Below are 16,176 nucleotides of genomic sequence, written 5' to 3'. Positions count from 1 at the left end.
TGTCGAGCAGAAATGTTCGACTATATGCGCGCTTAAGGACAGATAAACGTGACGTTGACGCACAATAACACGGCGACGTACAAGACGAGGAACACAAAAAACACAATTAATAACATATTAATAAATAATACCAAGTTTTAAACATCTGCTACATTCCAGTGGAGCCTCCGTTGCGCTCTACCACAGCTGGCAAAACTTCTGAAGGTGGTTTAAACCAAATAAGTGTTTTAAATTATGTTAGTCTCCTATTTCTTTCCGTTTTATTTTAAATATTATAAATGTTTAAAGTTTTAGGTAAAGACGTCAAAATATGCCCACACATGCAAGCTAAACTAGATCATATTGAGTCATCATGCTTTATTACCCAACCAAAATCAGCGAGGAAAAAATAAATGTTTTAAATTAAATATATTTAAATGTTAAATTAAATTAAAAAATTAATTTAAAATTTAAATGCCATTTAAAAATAGTTGCTAAAATTAATGTGTTACTTACTTACATTTTAGGCATTAGCCAAACAGAAAGCCTGTCTACGGTAAATCACACGCACTAAATAGCCTACCTTTTTCTTTTATAACACTGTAAACATAACTTGCAGGTCGATCATCTTCAAACGCAAAAGGCATTTTTAAGTGTCCTAACTTGACTGCTGCTGTAGTATGGGATGTTTTTTTTTACATAACTTAAACGTGTGCTTTAGCTATGTCAAATGAAAGCAAATTTTTAAGGCTCTGCGTTTTGTCAATTGTATAGCTTAATAATAATAATAATATAATGGATAAACAAATTATAATATTATAGTATAGACATTTTTACTAGGCTACTTTAATATTAATCCCTAACTGAAAAACTAAATGTGAAAATGACTGGCAGCTGTGCTAAATTAATATAATGGCAAATTCTTCTGCGTTTTTCCTTTTATAGCTCAATAGTTTTATTCAAAGAATATAGTTCTCTCTTCAACTTTCAGGTTTGAGGTGGGGGAAGAAAGGCAGAGGCAATTCAAATGTACCATCTCTAAATTAAAAAAGGCCACTTACGCGGCATCTGTGTGTAAAGATTATTACCTATTTTATTTTATTCTTATTATTTATTCATTCATTCATTCGTCATTCATTTTCTTTTTTGGCTTAGTCCCTTTATTAGTCTGTAATTGCCACAGCAGAATGAACCGTCAACTTATCCAGCATATGTTTTACGCAGAGGATGCCAGGAGGGCCAGCTGGGGCTTCGGGACGGAGTGAAAGGAGAGGCAGGACTTTGCCCAGAGTCTGGGAAAGATGGCTTGCCGTCATTACATAGTTTTCCGATGGCACACGAGTTACATGCGCCAAACACATGAACAAATAAATTAATAATAAGGGAAAGAAAACATCTAGCCTTATAGCTGAGTTCTTTTGATATAATCGCCGTTAAGTTTCCATTTTAAATGTAAGGCGTTGTTGCAAAAAATAATAAAATTGCTTAAATATTCAATTTTAATTTATAAGTGACTTGCTGCGTCCCCCTTGATGTTTCAATAACGCATAATAATCTATACACCATATTAAAGACATTAAATAGACATGATTTCGGCCTCACTGATGCCCATTAACTCCTGACAGACAAGCTTTTGGTTATGAGAAGGGGGAAGGGGTCCTCCACTATTAAGTGTTTTTCACAAACATGAATACACAAAATCCAAAACTCTATAGGACGGATGCGTAACAAAACCTATGCGTTTAAAAACGAAACCGCATTAAATATGGGGCCTTATGAAAATGAATGTTTTTATCTTTTGAACGTGTGATGGCAATATCATGGAATTACTTTCAATAGCAAAATAAAAACACCTCTCAAGGAAGAACGGACAAAGAAAGTTTCACTTCTATCACGCTTAAAAGTTGTGGTTTTTGGTTCATTGTAATGCTCAGTCTCGTTATGAGCTGATCTTCATTTCTCTGTGTTGGTGGAATAAAGCAGGCGAGTCAGCCACACCAATTTATAAGCAGACAGAGCAGGATTCTCATGATGACCACCAGCGCAATTCCGCTCTTTGTTATGAGCCGTAGTTTCAGTGTAAACTTAGTAAAGGTGAGTTTCTTTGGCGATGATGTGTACAGTGTTAGATTTTATATTTAGCGGACATTTGCGCTGAACACGCGGTGAATGCAACGCATCAAGATTCGGGCACCTCTCCGAAAACACTCGATTGATCTCAGCTAGTGGATAACATTTACCTCATGTTATGATCGCTGTCATCTGCGCCATTATTATTATAACTTTAGGGGAGGTTTGCAACCTGTGCACTTTTCACTCTTCGCCGTTTGTATTTCCTGCAGTAACAAAAGCTCCCTGTTCATTATATTCAGACACACAAATGCTCCCAAATATTATGAGGGCGCATAGATTAAATTTCGGGCGCTCATTGCGACCAAATGGTTTGCAATTTCGAGCCCTGTAGTATAAGGACATGTATTCAGACCACAACTGAACGTTTGAAGAAAATTGAATGCCTTATTATTTAGAATAGCTATTATTGATGTATATGCAGCCGTTTAAGGCGAAATTGATTTATTACGGTACTGACGGTATTAGAAAATCCATGTCGTGGCGCAATGTCACACCGGTGATGACTATGACACCGGTGTACCGCCCCCCCTACTACCTGTTATTTAAAATATCTATATTAACGCTCCAAGCATTCGCCAAAAAGAAAATATTCTAAGTAAAAACACAAAAATAGCTGAATAGAGTGTTGCCTGCTTTAGAGGATGGGTTAGTAATATATTATAACTGGTTATGTTCAGGTCAATGAAATAATACCTTTAATAAATAAAATATGTTCGTAAGAACGTGGGGGCCGTGATTCCGTCGCTGTCATCAGTGGTTTAATGAGCTCAGGAGAATTCTGCTTTGCATTTTTTCTATGCATTACTAACATCACTGAACCAGACATTTGTTTTATAAGTTAACCAAATATTCGCAGAGATTCAGCGTTTTTTTTCTGACGCGTTGCCAGTCATGCCAGTCAGTGAAAAAAAAGGAACCGTGGCCCTGTTTGCAGGTATTAATATTTTTTTTCGTCAATCTGATGCAATTTTTATTATTTTACAGGACGTTAAAATGCAATTAAAAGTTTCAATCAATTTAAACTCATTTATAAAAGGCTAGCCTATTTTATGCATTAAAATATAACTAATTCCTTTATTTCGGATTAGACCATGCATTTTAGACTATTTTACAATTGTAATATGTGCATATGCTTTTTTTTTTAAATAACATTCGTTTAACAAATATTTTAGCAAATCGAAAGTAATTAAGTGACCTGTTTTTTTTTTTATTAAAACCTTTATGCAAAAGGATCAGAGGATAAATTATCGTAGGATAAACGTATCTTATGGAAAACACCAATTGACGGGCTCTGCTTTCGGTTTTAAAAGAATCAAGCAGCTTAAAAAATATAATTTTGCTGAAGAGAAATGACAGGAAAAAAAGAAAGAAAAACATAAAATATATAGGGACTGTTAAAAGAACATTTTTCTTTAATATATTCTTTCGACTCCGAAACATCAGCTAAGAAAGATTATGATGAATGACGGAGTTTCTCTTATTTCCTGCTTCAGCAGTGCGTCCCGGTCCCGCAGGTTATGAACGAGGAGGCGGGAGGGAGAGAATGCGCTGTTTAGTTTCGGCTTGATATATTTAAATAAAAACTAACACCGAACTGCTTTTAACGCTCCAAAAAGTTAAACTAAAATGCACAATTCTTGTTGGTTGCACCCGCGGGATGCACAATGAACCAAACGCGGCATTATTTTAATTCTATATTCGTGAAGAATGAGCCATGAGATGGAGATTTTGAAGGTGCTCTCTAGCGGCGAAGTTCCTGGCAGAGTAGCGATGTGAAAAAATGTGCATAAGAAATTGGACAAGAGGAATAACATTCTTAAATTATATAACAAGCATCGTATTCTTTCTAATCCTCGCCCAGTTTAATACAAGTTGTGTTTTTTAATATTTGTGGCTGGGAAGTTTATTAAGAATATATTTATAATATATATAATTAAATAAATACATAATTATATATATATATATATATTATATATATATATAATATATATATATATATATATATAGAGAGAGAGAGAGAGGAGATGAGAGAGAGAGAGAGAGAGAGAGAGCTGCTGTAAAGGCTATTTCTTTCCGTTCGCATCCCGTCCCTTTGCGCCCCCTGGCGGCTTTTTACACAAACCTGCGTCTTACACTAAAACAGAGCATGCATTTATTTCAAACGGCGGCGGTATAAGCCACGGCGGGTAATAGCCACTTTGAACTCTCACCTACTGTATATATGGGTATGATACAAATCATATATTAAATAAAATATCTATGCAAAAAAGTTGTTTTTTTATATTTACGCATGCGCTATATATATATCTCATGCGTAAATATAAAAAAAATTGTGTGTATTACATATTCATAACATAGATATAAAATATGATTGGGAGGCCATAATGGGTAAGGGTCTATTGAGGGAATTTGGCCAGGACAGCAGGGTTACACCCCTATAGTATGTACTCCATATCTAAGCGTGTTCTGTACAACTTACACAAATATAGCAAATACATTCTTTATAAGTTTACCATTGAAAAACAACTAGCTACAATGGCTACTTGAGGATTGTAGCTATAGACTAAGGTTGGGCGATGTCGATCAATTTGGCATCGTATGATGTCTAATGTGAAACACCGCGATGGACGATGGCATCCTCGTCATAGGCGCCGGTGAATTAATTATTTATAAATCATTAATTAATTCTGAACTAATTCATTATTTGTAGCCCACCGTTTTCAACTACCTGACCCATATGGTCCGTTTCATCCATAACCAAATCATAAATAAATAAGATAAGTTACACACAGATTACCACCTGTCAATCACTTTTTCCGCAGTACTCTGGCATGAATAGGCAGAGTGATCTGTGTCGTTATAATGGCGATGACAAACTTGGTTGGTAAAAAAGGTGCACAACCACAGCAACCAACCAACCAACAGTATCTGAGGTTTTCGCTAAAATTACCAAGTACAAGTGTGGAAAGCGAAAGATTGAAGCAGTTACCTGAAAGATTTAAAAGACTGAAGAGTCGTTAGATAGAGACAAGGAATTAAATATCACGTTTAACAACTACAGTGAGACGCGATCCAGCAGGACATCTTTGATAAACGGTCCGATGTGCACTGCTCTCTGGGGTTTGCGCTCAAGCTCTCACTGACTGCCTGGTGCTGAGATTGTGTGTGTATGCTGCAGCGCATGCCTGTGTGTGTGTGAGTGTGTAGACACGTGATGTGCATTTTTGAGCAGCATAGTGTAGACGAAGATCTTTTCAGAAATGCAAGATGAAACACTAGTATGAATGTGGATCACTTTAGTTCTAAAATGCCATTTTAAAACTACGGCGTATTAGTGTAAACGGGGCCTGAGTGTGTATTTTTGTGAGTGGGTTGCCTGCTGCACAGGGGTGGTGGGGTGGGGGATCATGATGCCGGCACAGCATTGTGATGTCTTTCGGCCATCAGCGATGGATTATGTCGTCTATCAACCCAACCCTAACTTATGACTGATGTATAGATTGTCAAGATTACTCGTGTTCTTTTGAATGCAATCTATTTGTAAATACTGAAGTGTTAAAAAACAGCGCCCCAGTACATACACGTCTTGACGCTAGGTAAAAGATGGTCTACAGGTGGTTTTTTAATCTCATGAAATGTGTAATGAAGTACTTATTTTACAAATTAAATGTTAATTAAATATAAACATTAAATAATATAAATCATAATTATATATTAGTATATATTTATTTAAAATAATACGAAGAGTTCAGATGCAAAAACCCTCTAATTCCATCAGACCTCTTTTTTGTAAATGAGTATTTTCTATCAGGCTCCTATAAATAGGTTCAGATGTTTAATTTTATAGATAATAATAGGGTTATTAGTTAGGAAATAAAATAACTTTTTCAAAAATGTCACTTTAGACAATTCTTTGGTTTTTAAAAAGGTAAATTGTCTTTTATGTCAAAATCAGCTAAATCCACTTCTGCTTTTTATGCAAAAACCTCTAAATCCACCTATTGGGAACAATACAGTGTAATTAGCTGAAAATCACTAAAGATGCAATTACAAATTATTTTACCAAATATAAACACCTAAAACTATAAATAAATATATAAATCTGTCAAGTAAGTGGCGGCTCATTCTGCTATGGTAACCCCTGATAAACCAGGGACTAAGCAGAAGAAAATTTATGAAATCTGTCAAGTACTGCAAGTGCATTAATCAATAACATTAAAATTGACATTAATTAAATCCTAACAATCTGTTGTCATTTCTGATATTTGGGATTTAGATTTAAAATGTAAACATTGCAAATATTGTGAGCTAAGCTTCTTAGATTCAAATAATGTTATGTAAATACATTGTGAAACATCAATTTCTGTGCATTGTCTATTAATATAAAAAGCTTATCAGACATATACTGTAGGTAATATGAAGTAATACAAATAATGTGTAGTTTTATACGTAATATTTATCTTTTTAAAAAATAGCTTACATAAAGCACAAGGTAGACCTACTGGGCAAAAAAGTGGATGTCTCTCAGACACTTTTAAAAGCTGTCATTCATTCATCTTCCCACTCAAGGTCTTGGTCTCTTTAGGCCAGTTTCCAGTGAGTGGTACGGTACGGTACAGTTCGGTTTGGTACGCTTTTATGGCCGTTTCCACTTTCAAAAAGCGTACCGAACCCAACTGTACTGTACCATTTTTTCAGCACTTTTCGAAAGGGTACCAAACACGAGAAAGAGTACCAAAAGGCGGCGCCACACGCGCAGCTGAACGCTATTGGTTTACAGAGATACGTCATTCGCTTACGCAACAAGCCAGAATGAACACAAAAAACCCGCCATGTTTGAAAAACACAGGGAGAGATTATAGCGGATTTATATATACACATATAATAACGAGCCATGGTGGATCTGGGCTCAAACAAACCTTGTCGTTGTCTTGATGAACAGCCACAAAGCCAAAAAGAAGAGCAGATTTACCATGTGCCCTGTAGTTTTTTTACGAGGCAGTCTGAGGCGCGAGCGGTTTCGCTTTCTTGCTAGCGCTCGCAGTGCGTCTAGCATTATATCTGAAATAACAAACTTCTTGAGCTGATGATAATAACGTGCGCTTGATTATTGACATGCTTTTGAAACCCGATCCTGTCAGACACTGACAAACACGAGAGTGAAGCGTGAAGAAACAAAGGAGAAGCCGGATAAAAAGGAGCACATTATTTTTTCAGCAGACATGAACAAAATGCCATGTATAACTAACTTAATATCTTCACCTTTTGGACTAATATGAACTGGGAATGACGGAATTACTGTCTAACAAAGGCTACATGTGCTGCTGAAGATTACAGACACAGATGAGAGGTTTACACTGACTGTAGGCTATATTTTGTGTTGTTTTTGAACCTAAATACTGACGAAATGTCTGCTATATGTAGTTCTTCTGTAGTTGGTAACATATCGGAGACTAAGGGGCTGTATGTGTTCATATATGTTCATTTATTTAGTTATTTAATATAATTACAGACGTTACAGTAGGCTGTTTCGCACTGTCATTGATCTGCAGTTATAATCAACTCATGTTCATAGAAAGTTAGTAATAAACATTTATACACAAGTATTTATGTGTATGAAGCATCTGTTTTGTGAGAAGTGCTTCTCATATGATATGTAAGTGACCCGTACAGCTTTATTGTAGACATTTCTTGAGCGAGAATGACGTCGACTAAAACTTTCTGTCATACACCACGGCCACCAAAAGGGTACCCTTGTTAGTGGAAACGCAAGCCTGATAAAGGTGACCCGTACCGACCCCGAACCGTACCGTACCAGTCAGTGGAAACGAGCCATTTTTCTTCTCGTTTATCCTCATATCATCCATGTGGGATAAAAGGACAGGCATCTTAACTTCGTCTTTCGTGAAACAGTGTTGCCGCTTAATGTCGGACTCATTCAAAGTAGCGTCGCTGCGCAAAAAGACGTTATGAATGCATGCTACACTTCCGACTGTACATTGTGTTTTCTTTTTCTTATAATGCACAGAGTTTTAAGGTACGGGAAGTTTTCGTTTGCCAGTCAGACAGGCTCATGCACTTCACCAAACTCCGTCTTTTAAAATCGAATTCGAAAGCGGAATAAAACAGTCTCCTCATAAATGCCAGCGTGCTGCTACACTGAAAACATATGATTCAATTCGCATCTTCCGATTGGTACTCGGGACAGAGTGGCTTCTGCTGTCAAAGGAAAGGGGCATCTAGCGGCTTTTGCCAACAAACTGTTATTTCTGAATGCGCTGACGCTGGGATTTAGATGATTTAAAGCTAAAATATTTGTTGAATATCTACTACTTGCCTTAAGCATTCACTCAATGCCATTATCTAATTTTTGGTGGAAGTGGCATTTAGCGGCTTTTGCATCTGAACTCTTCATATACTAAATTACAGTATAATGATAAATAAAATAATATCATATAAATGTTATAATATTAACAATACTTATAACATGTATACAACGAACATATAATTCAGAGATGATTTTACTCACAGGCTTCTGGAAATATATCTGGTAGTCAAAGATTGGTATGGCCATTATTTTCTCCATCGGATTTGTGTTTGGATCCACAGGGAAAAGAGGAGTGTTGAGAGACGCCACAGCTCTGCGTATTAATAAAATAACACAAGCATTAGAAGTAAACATTTCTGCTCACTGAGCATAACAACTTCTGTATCTGTATGGACATTTTACTTTTGTCCAAAGTGACTTGAGGAGGCATTCAGCGATTTAACAAGAAGAGGCAATACACACAAGAAGTGATCCTTACACATAGGAACTGTTAGTGTTTAGAGAATTTAGTGCTAGAGTAGGGAGAGGTGTTTTTAGAGAGAAAAGAGTGTTTATACAGGTGGTTTGTCAAGCCCGCTCACCTGTGTGATGTATACTTAACAGATACACAATGATTTTTTTAAATTTAGAGTGATTGTAAGAAAGTGACTAGTGCAAATGTGCAAAACTGGTGTGAGTGTTGGTTACAACCCAGGCTCATTCTGAGAACGTAGTCCCGTGGACGTTTCTGGAGACCGCGAAATATGTAGCCGGGGGTACGTACGGCTGCATTTCATTTTTTTAAGCGAACGCTGCGGGGCGGTGTGACGCCGTTCCTTTTGGCGCTTGCAGGCCTCGCCTCAGTGTGGAGGGCTTTCCCACTGCAACCAGTTTGTCCGGTTAGCTCTTCGTGTACTCTGGCGGACTCGAGGCGCAGAGAGGGGCTGACCACGACGACGACGACGACGACCGGGTTCGAGTCCGGGGAAGAGCGGTTCCAGAAATCAGGTAAGAAAACAAAAACAAAATCCAAAAAATTAAGCGAACAAGTTTATCACAGGGTGAGAATGTGGTCAAAATCCGAAAACTTGGTAAAAATCAGACGAGGGCTTTTCTTTTCTGGACGGCTTTTGTGAATCATCGTTGGTTGGGTTTAGGGACGGAGGAGGGTGGGTCAGCCGATTGGCCGGTCGCAAGGTCAATCATTCTGTCATCCAGGCGGACAGGTGGAAGGTCGTTCGACAGCAGCCTCTAGCAGGTTTACGCGAGAACGCAAAAACTGCAAAAATACGTACCTTCCGGGACGTATTTCGCGGTCTCCAGAAACGTCCCCGGGACTACCTTCTCAGAATGAGCCTGGGTTGGTTGGTTAAAGTGTCGGAGAGATGAAAGAGTGTGTTTTTAACAGGTGGTTTGTAAAGCCCACTCACCCGTGTGAAGCACACTCAGAACTGTACAATGTTATGAGGTTGTCATGTGGTGGTGTTTTTTTGTTTTTAAACTCGTAACTTTTGCAACAGTTACACCTTCATTCCCTACTATCACAAAGGTTTCGAGTCCCGAAAATGTAGAGTTTTGGAAATGCTGAAGAGGCCGTTTCTGTTTTAAAACACTGCTGCTCCCTGTCAGTGTGAATGGAGGAAAGTAGACAACTCTAAAAATGGAGCCGTGGATGCCGACATTTGCTACCTGATTTGGGCTTTTTATTAATATCAACTACACAAAGTTTGGACTTGCATCCTTTCCTTGTAAGTTTAGACTTGGCAAGTTTGATACGGAGAATGATCTCCAACAGAAGAATTTAATATTGAAGAATTTGGCAGAATATCATAAGGAAATGTCAGGACAAAAATCATATTTCAGTAAAAATTTCAGCACAATTATATTTCAGTACAAAATCAAAAGAAAAAAGTTTTCAAATAATATATAAACTTTTAGTTTTTAATATGTTCAATTATGATTTCAATATGATTATTTAAATCATTTTGCTCTCCGAAAACAAAAATATCATGACACAAAAAGAACAATTAAACAAACTAGCAATTTATGCATGTATAATAGAAGCATGGTAGAAGCAAAATAGAAGCATGGTGGATGTATTTTGTCCAGTTTTTACACTAAACACAATAACAATTGGACACAGTCAATATAAATACGTTAAACAGCTGTAAAAGTGTAATATATACCGGACTCTCTCAGGGTGAAACTGTGCCAAGTTCCAGACCAGAGCGCCACCCCAATCGTGGCCCACCACAGTGACCTGAGCGATGGCCTGCAGAGCACAAACACACAACTCAGAAATGACCACAACCAGCTGAATAACACAAGAACATGACAAAATATGAGGAGATATATATATATATATATATATATATATATATATATATATATATATATATATATATATATATATATATATATATATATATATATATAGTGCAACCGGAAAGTATTCATAGCGCTTTATTTTTTCCACATTTTACATTTTACAGGCTTATTCCAAAATGGATTACATTTATTTATTTCCTCAAAATTCTACACACAATACAAAATAATTTTTTAAATTGTTGCAAATTTATTAAAAATAAAAAACCTGAAACATCACATGTACAGAAGTATTCACAGCCTTTGTTCAATACTTTGTTTATGCACCTTTAGTAGCAATTGCAGCCTCAAGTCATTTTGAATATGATGCCACAAGCTTGGCACACGCGTCTTTGGGAATTTTTGCCCATTCCTCTTTGCAGTATCTCTCAAGCTCTATCTATTTTCAGATCTCTACAGAGATGTTCAATAGGATTTAGGTCTGGGTTCTGGCTGGGCCACTCAAGTCCATTCACGAGTTGTTGTGAAGCCACTCCATTGATATTTGGTGGTGTGTTTTGGGTCGTTGTTCTGCTGGAAGATAAATTGTCGCCCCAGTCTGAGGTCAAGAGCACTCTGAAGCAGGTTTTCAATCAGGATGTCTCTGTACATCACTGCATTCATCTTTCCTTCTATCCTGACTAGTCTTCCAGTTTCTGCTGCTGAAAAACATCCCCATAGCATGATGCTGCCACCCTCATGCTTCACTGTAGGGATGGTATTAGCCTGGTGATGAGTGGTACCTGGTTTTCTCCAAACGTAACTCTTGGCCAGCTCTAGGAACAGTGCTGGTGGTTTCAAACATCTTTCACTTACGGATGATGGAGGCCACTGTGCTCATTGGAACTTTCAGAGCAGCAGAAATATTTCTTTAACCTTCCCCAGCCTTGTGCCTCGAGACAATCCTGTCTCTGACATCTACAGACAATTCCTTTGTCTTCACGCTTGGTTTGTGCTTTGAAATGCACTGTCAACCCTGGGGCCTTATAGACAGGTGTTTGCCTTTTCAAATCATGTCCAATCAACTGAATTTACCACAGGTGAACTCCAATTAAGCTGCTGAAACATCTCAAGAATGATCAGTGGAAACAGAATGTACCTGAGCTCAATTTAGAGCTTCACTGCAAAGGCTGTGAATACTACATGTGATTTTTCAGGTTTTTTATCTTTAATAAATCTGCAGCAACTTCAAAAAATCTTTTTCTTTTTTCATATTGTCATTATGGGGTATTTATACTTTTTAATTTACTTTTTAGTTAATAAACTAAAGAAGTGGTACTACAATAACTTTTCAAACAAATAGATCAATAAAATTCAAAATTGTAATTAAATAAATAATTGCACGTAGGTCGAATACATCAAGATTAAATGGAAAAAAAACATGTCTAATTTATAAACTAAAACTAAAGCAAAGTCAGCAGAACAGTCTAAAAGAAGCGCTGACCCATTTTCTTCTCCCCCATACAGAGTTAAAGCACATCACTTCCTCTCACAGAATGATTTGTGTTTCTCTCTGCCTTATTTACATGATTAGCCCAGCCACTGTAGGAGCTAATTAGAGGATAATGACCTCCATCACAGCACAATGACAGCCAAACACTGCCTGAAGAGAATCAGCTCAGCGTCACACTGATCCCAGACCAGTCTGACACACGCTGAAGTCTTCATTCTCAAGAACACTGCACAATGTTTAGACTGATGTATTTACATCTGGCTAAAAAAAATCACGTCAGACTACAAGTTGCTGATAAATAAAGGACTAAGCCGAAGGAAAATGAATGAATGAACTTTGTAAAGCTATATTTTAAAAATAGTTGAAAAATAATCAAATTTAGTTGAAACCTGATGAACTATAATTTATTTACTTACTACTGTAGTTTGGAATAATATTCATATAGCTTTAATTTGTAAGATTCATGACATATATTTTTTCATTTTTAATATTACTATTTAAGTATATCTGTGTACTTCCATTTTTATTTCTAGATTTTATATTTATTTCCAGTTAATAATTTATTTAAGTTTTTTTCAGTTAATAACATCTTTCAGAGATCTTTCAGAGAAGATAATTTACCCTGATAGGTCAATTGGTCTTACTTAACTACTTTACTCTGCTTGGTAAGAGCAGATGGCCTTACACTACTCTAGTTGGTCAGATCGCCCTACATTACTCTGATTGATCAGATATTCTTACTCTGCTCTGATTGGTCAGATGGCCTTACATTGCTCTGATTGGTCAGATGGCCTTATCTGTGTACTTCCATTTTTATTTCTAGAGTTTATATTTATTTTCAGTTAATAATTTTAGTGCTCAAATGTAATCTTTATTTAACTTTTCATTTTAAGTTCATTAAAAATTGTTCTGTAACATTTGTAATTGATCTCATTTATGGTTCCACTGAAACTGAAAAAATTGCTAGCTTTATAACAATTGCATGGAAACAGGAAGTAACAAATTCGAAATAAATTTTAAAATAATATTTTTCCGCAAAATAATGCTGAAAACAACACATTTTTTAACAGATTAACTGAAATATTGTGCAAGTTTCCAAAGACATGCGCTATACTGTAGGTGAGTTGAATAAGCTAAATTGGCCGTAGTGTATGAGTGTGTGTGAATGCAAGAGTGTATGGGTGATTCCAGGTGCTGGATTGCAGCTGGAAGGGCATTTGCTGTGTAAAACATATGCTGGATAAGTTGGCAGTTCATTCCACTGTGCCAACCCCTAATAAATAAAGGGACTAAGCCGAACAGAAAATAAATGAATGAATGAACTGAAATATTCAACAGAAACAATAGCTACGTTTCCTCCATGAACCGCCACCTTATCGTGGTGAAGGGTTTTGTGTGCCTGAGTGATCCTAAGAGTTATGTTGTTGGGGGTGGTAGGGTCTCCCAAGGCAAAAAGGTCTTAGGTGACAGGTCAGCAGTGCTTAATTTGTGAACTGCGAGGTCCCGGAACAGATCGGGGTAACTGATCCGGCATGTTACCAGAGGTGGCCAGAGGTCATGTAGAGGTGGCGCACACAAAAGTGAAGAGCTGGGGGTGAGGGGGGGTGGATGTTGGATGGCGGAGGGGTGTCACGGACGAAAGTGAAGAGGGTTGGGGAGTTGCAGAAGAAAGTGAAAGTAAACAGCGGATGGGGAGGAGGGCGGTTGAGGAGGGGGAATTGGTAAAATGAGGTGTCGGATCAGATTTCAGAGGTTCCAGATACGGATCCAGTGTGTTTCGGCACAAATTAAGCCCTGCAGGTTAGACTAAGCGCGATTCAAAAAACCCTGATGAGCTTAATGACATCAAGGGCCATGACGTCGCCCAGAATGGTGCAGCCGTGACCCACGCTGGAGCCAGGCCTGGGGTTTGGGCTTGTATGCGAGCACCTGGTGGCTGGGTTTTTCCTCACGAAACCCGGCCGGCTTAGCCTGAAGGAGCAAAGTGGGACCATCCTTCTGCAGGCCAAGCACGTGCAGGGGGAGCCATGAGGGGCTGGTACACTGTGGAATGGGTGGTGATCGAAGGTTAGGACCAAAACAACCAGATCGTCAGGAGGAGGCCTCAGGCAAGACCCAGGACACACTGGAGGGACTATGTCTCTCGGCTGGCCTGGGAACGCCTCAGGATCCCCCGGAGGAAAAGTCTGGGGAGTGAGAAGTCTGGAGTTCAATCCTAAAACTGCTGCCCCCACGACCCGGCCCCGGATAAGCAGAAGAAAGTGACATGACAATAGCTACGTTTCCAACCACCTATTTTTATGGACATTTTGGATATGCGCATAAAAAACAGGTGATAGAAACTCCAGGACGCACATAAATTTTGAAAATGCGCATAAAAAACATATGCTCATAATGGAGTATGATAAACTTTATATTCCATAAGAAAAGATGCGCATAAACTACGATGGAAACACTTTTACCTAACAAATTCCAGTATGAGCATAAAAAAAAAAGTCGGGATTTTGTTATAAGAGGTCATGTGATGGTAAAAATGTGTGTGAATGGACAAAACAGCAGGTTGAACACACTGTAAAACATCTGAAATGTTCTTTTGGTCATTCTAAAATGTCTTAACCATCTCAGTATTAGTGTTAATATATTATTAATGACCTCCAGAATCAAGAGCATCTGTGCTCCGTGTCTAACGCTTTCAAACGCCACCACATACTTATTTCGTGTCAGGATTGCCTTCTGAAGCACAAGTCATTTATTAAATGAAGAAAAGATTAACGCAGCATCTCCCACTGCAGCAAATTCGGTTTTTACTATTGCTATTTAGCGCCAGATAATCAGCAAGTGATGATTTTGTTCGCTTTGACTGGTTGGATGGAAACGCTGCTGTATTCGCACGTCTTTAATGCGATATTCCAGTTTTGCACATAAATTTAATTAGCAATTTTGGATGGAAATATGGCCAATGATGACCCTCCTAAACTATCCTTTCTACATTTTACTTTTAACACAGAAATGTTATCATTCTACAACAGAAGATGTGCAAGATAATGAACATAACGCAAACAATTACCTAGAATATCATTGTAAAAGTTAGTATTAAAATGAAAGTATTTATCATCACAGCAAAGTTATACATAGATACATACAGAGGCTACTCGCTTAATATATTGTGTAATCCAGGTCTGATGACTGCATTCAGTAATACATTTAATTTCTGAACTCAATTTAAAGAGCTCTTCATAATGATGTATGATCTACTATATCAAAGGAAACATAATAAGACAGAAGGACATCAGTCAAGCACACTGCATTCATTATTGTCCCAAACAAACTAAATGTGCAATATCAAAAGCTGAACAGGGCAACAGTCCAAGCTAAAAAAACACCACAATAACAATAATAGTAATGCAGCTTGCAGCATAATCGCTCATGTTTACTGTCAGACCATAAATCTTATTTTGAACTTCCTTGGCCATGACCTCAAGATAAATGGGCCCAAAGACACATTGATGAATATTGTTCATAAAAGCCAACAGGAACATGTCAAACTAAAAAAAAAACATGCCGATATGAGACACTCTCCTATCATATCTCATATCTGTTGAGCTAACGGACTCTGATCAAGAGAAAAACACTGGCCACATTTAAAAACTGCAGACATGTTTGACTTATCTTCTTATGCTATTCAAAGGTTTCTACATTGAGTTTTTTTATTTAGTCTCTGACTCTACAACAGGTTTACTTTCATACAAGATCAAAACACTTTACATTTCTTATAGCATCCAATGTAGCATCAGGTCTTTTCTTTAGGTGACAGAAACTGTGGGTTTAAGGATCTGATCTCCATTAACTCGGTCTTTCAGAGATGATATTTTACCCTGATAGGTCAAACTGCCTTACTTAACTACCTTACTCTGCTTGGTAAGAGCAGATGGCCTTACAC

General features: G+C 37.5%; 1 protein-coding gene across 1 annotated transcript in view; it reads right to left on the bottom strand.

Annotated features, from left to right (window-relative positions):
- ephx2 (epoxide hydrolase 2, cytoplasmic) overlaps positions 1–16,176 on the bottom strand; it is a 42,621-nt gene that overhangs the window by 2,753 nt on the left and 23,692 nt on the right. Inside the window, exons 12-13 of the mRNA XM_056476406.1 lie at positions 10,606–10,691; positions 8,642–8,753 (exon numbers count right to left, since the gene is read on the bottom strand). Of these exons, the coding sequence (XP_056332381.1) occupies positions 8,642–8,753; positions 10,606–10,691 (198 nt within the window). The remainder of the gene's footprint in view (positions 1–8,641; positions 8,754–10,605; positions 10,692–16,176) is intronic.

This window comes from Danio aesculapii, chromosome 17 (assembly GCF_903798145.1).
Source record: "Danio aesculapii chromosome 17, fDanAes4.1, whole genome shotgun sequence".
Lineage (NCBI taxonomy): Eukaryota > Metazoa > Chordata > Actinopteri > Cypriniformes > Danionidae > Danio > Danio aesculapii.
Note: the sequence above shows the minus strand (reverse complement) of the source record. Positions and strands in the feature narration are given on the sequence as shown.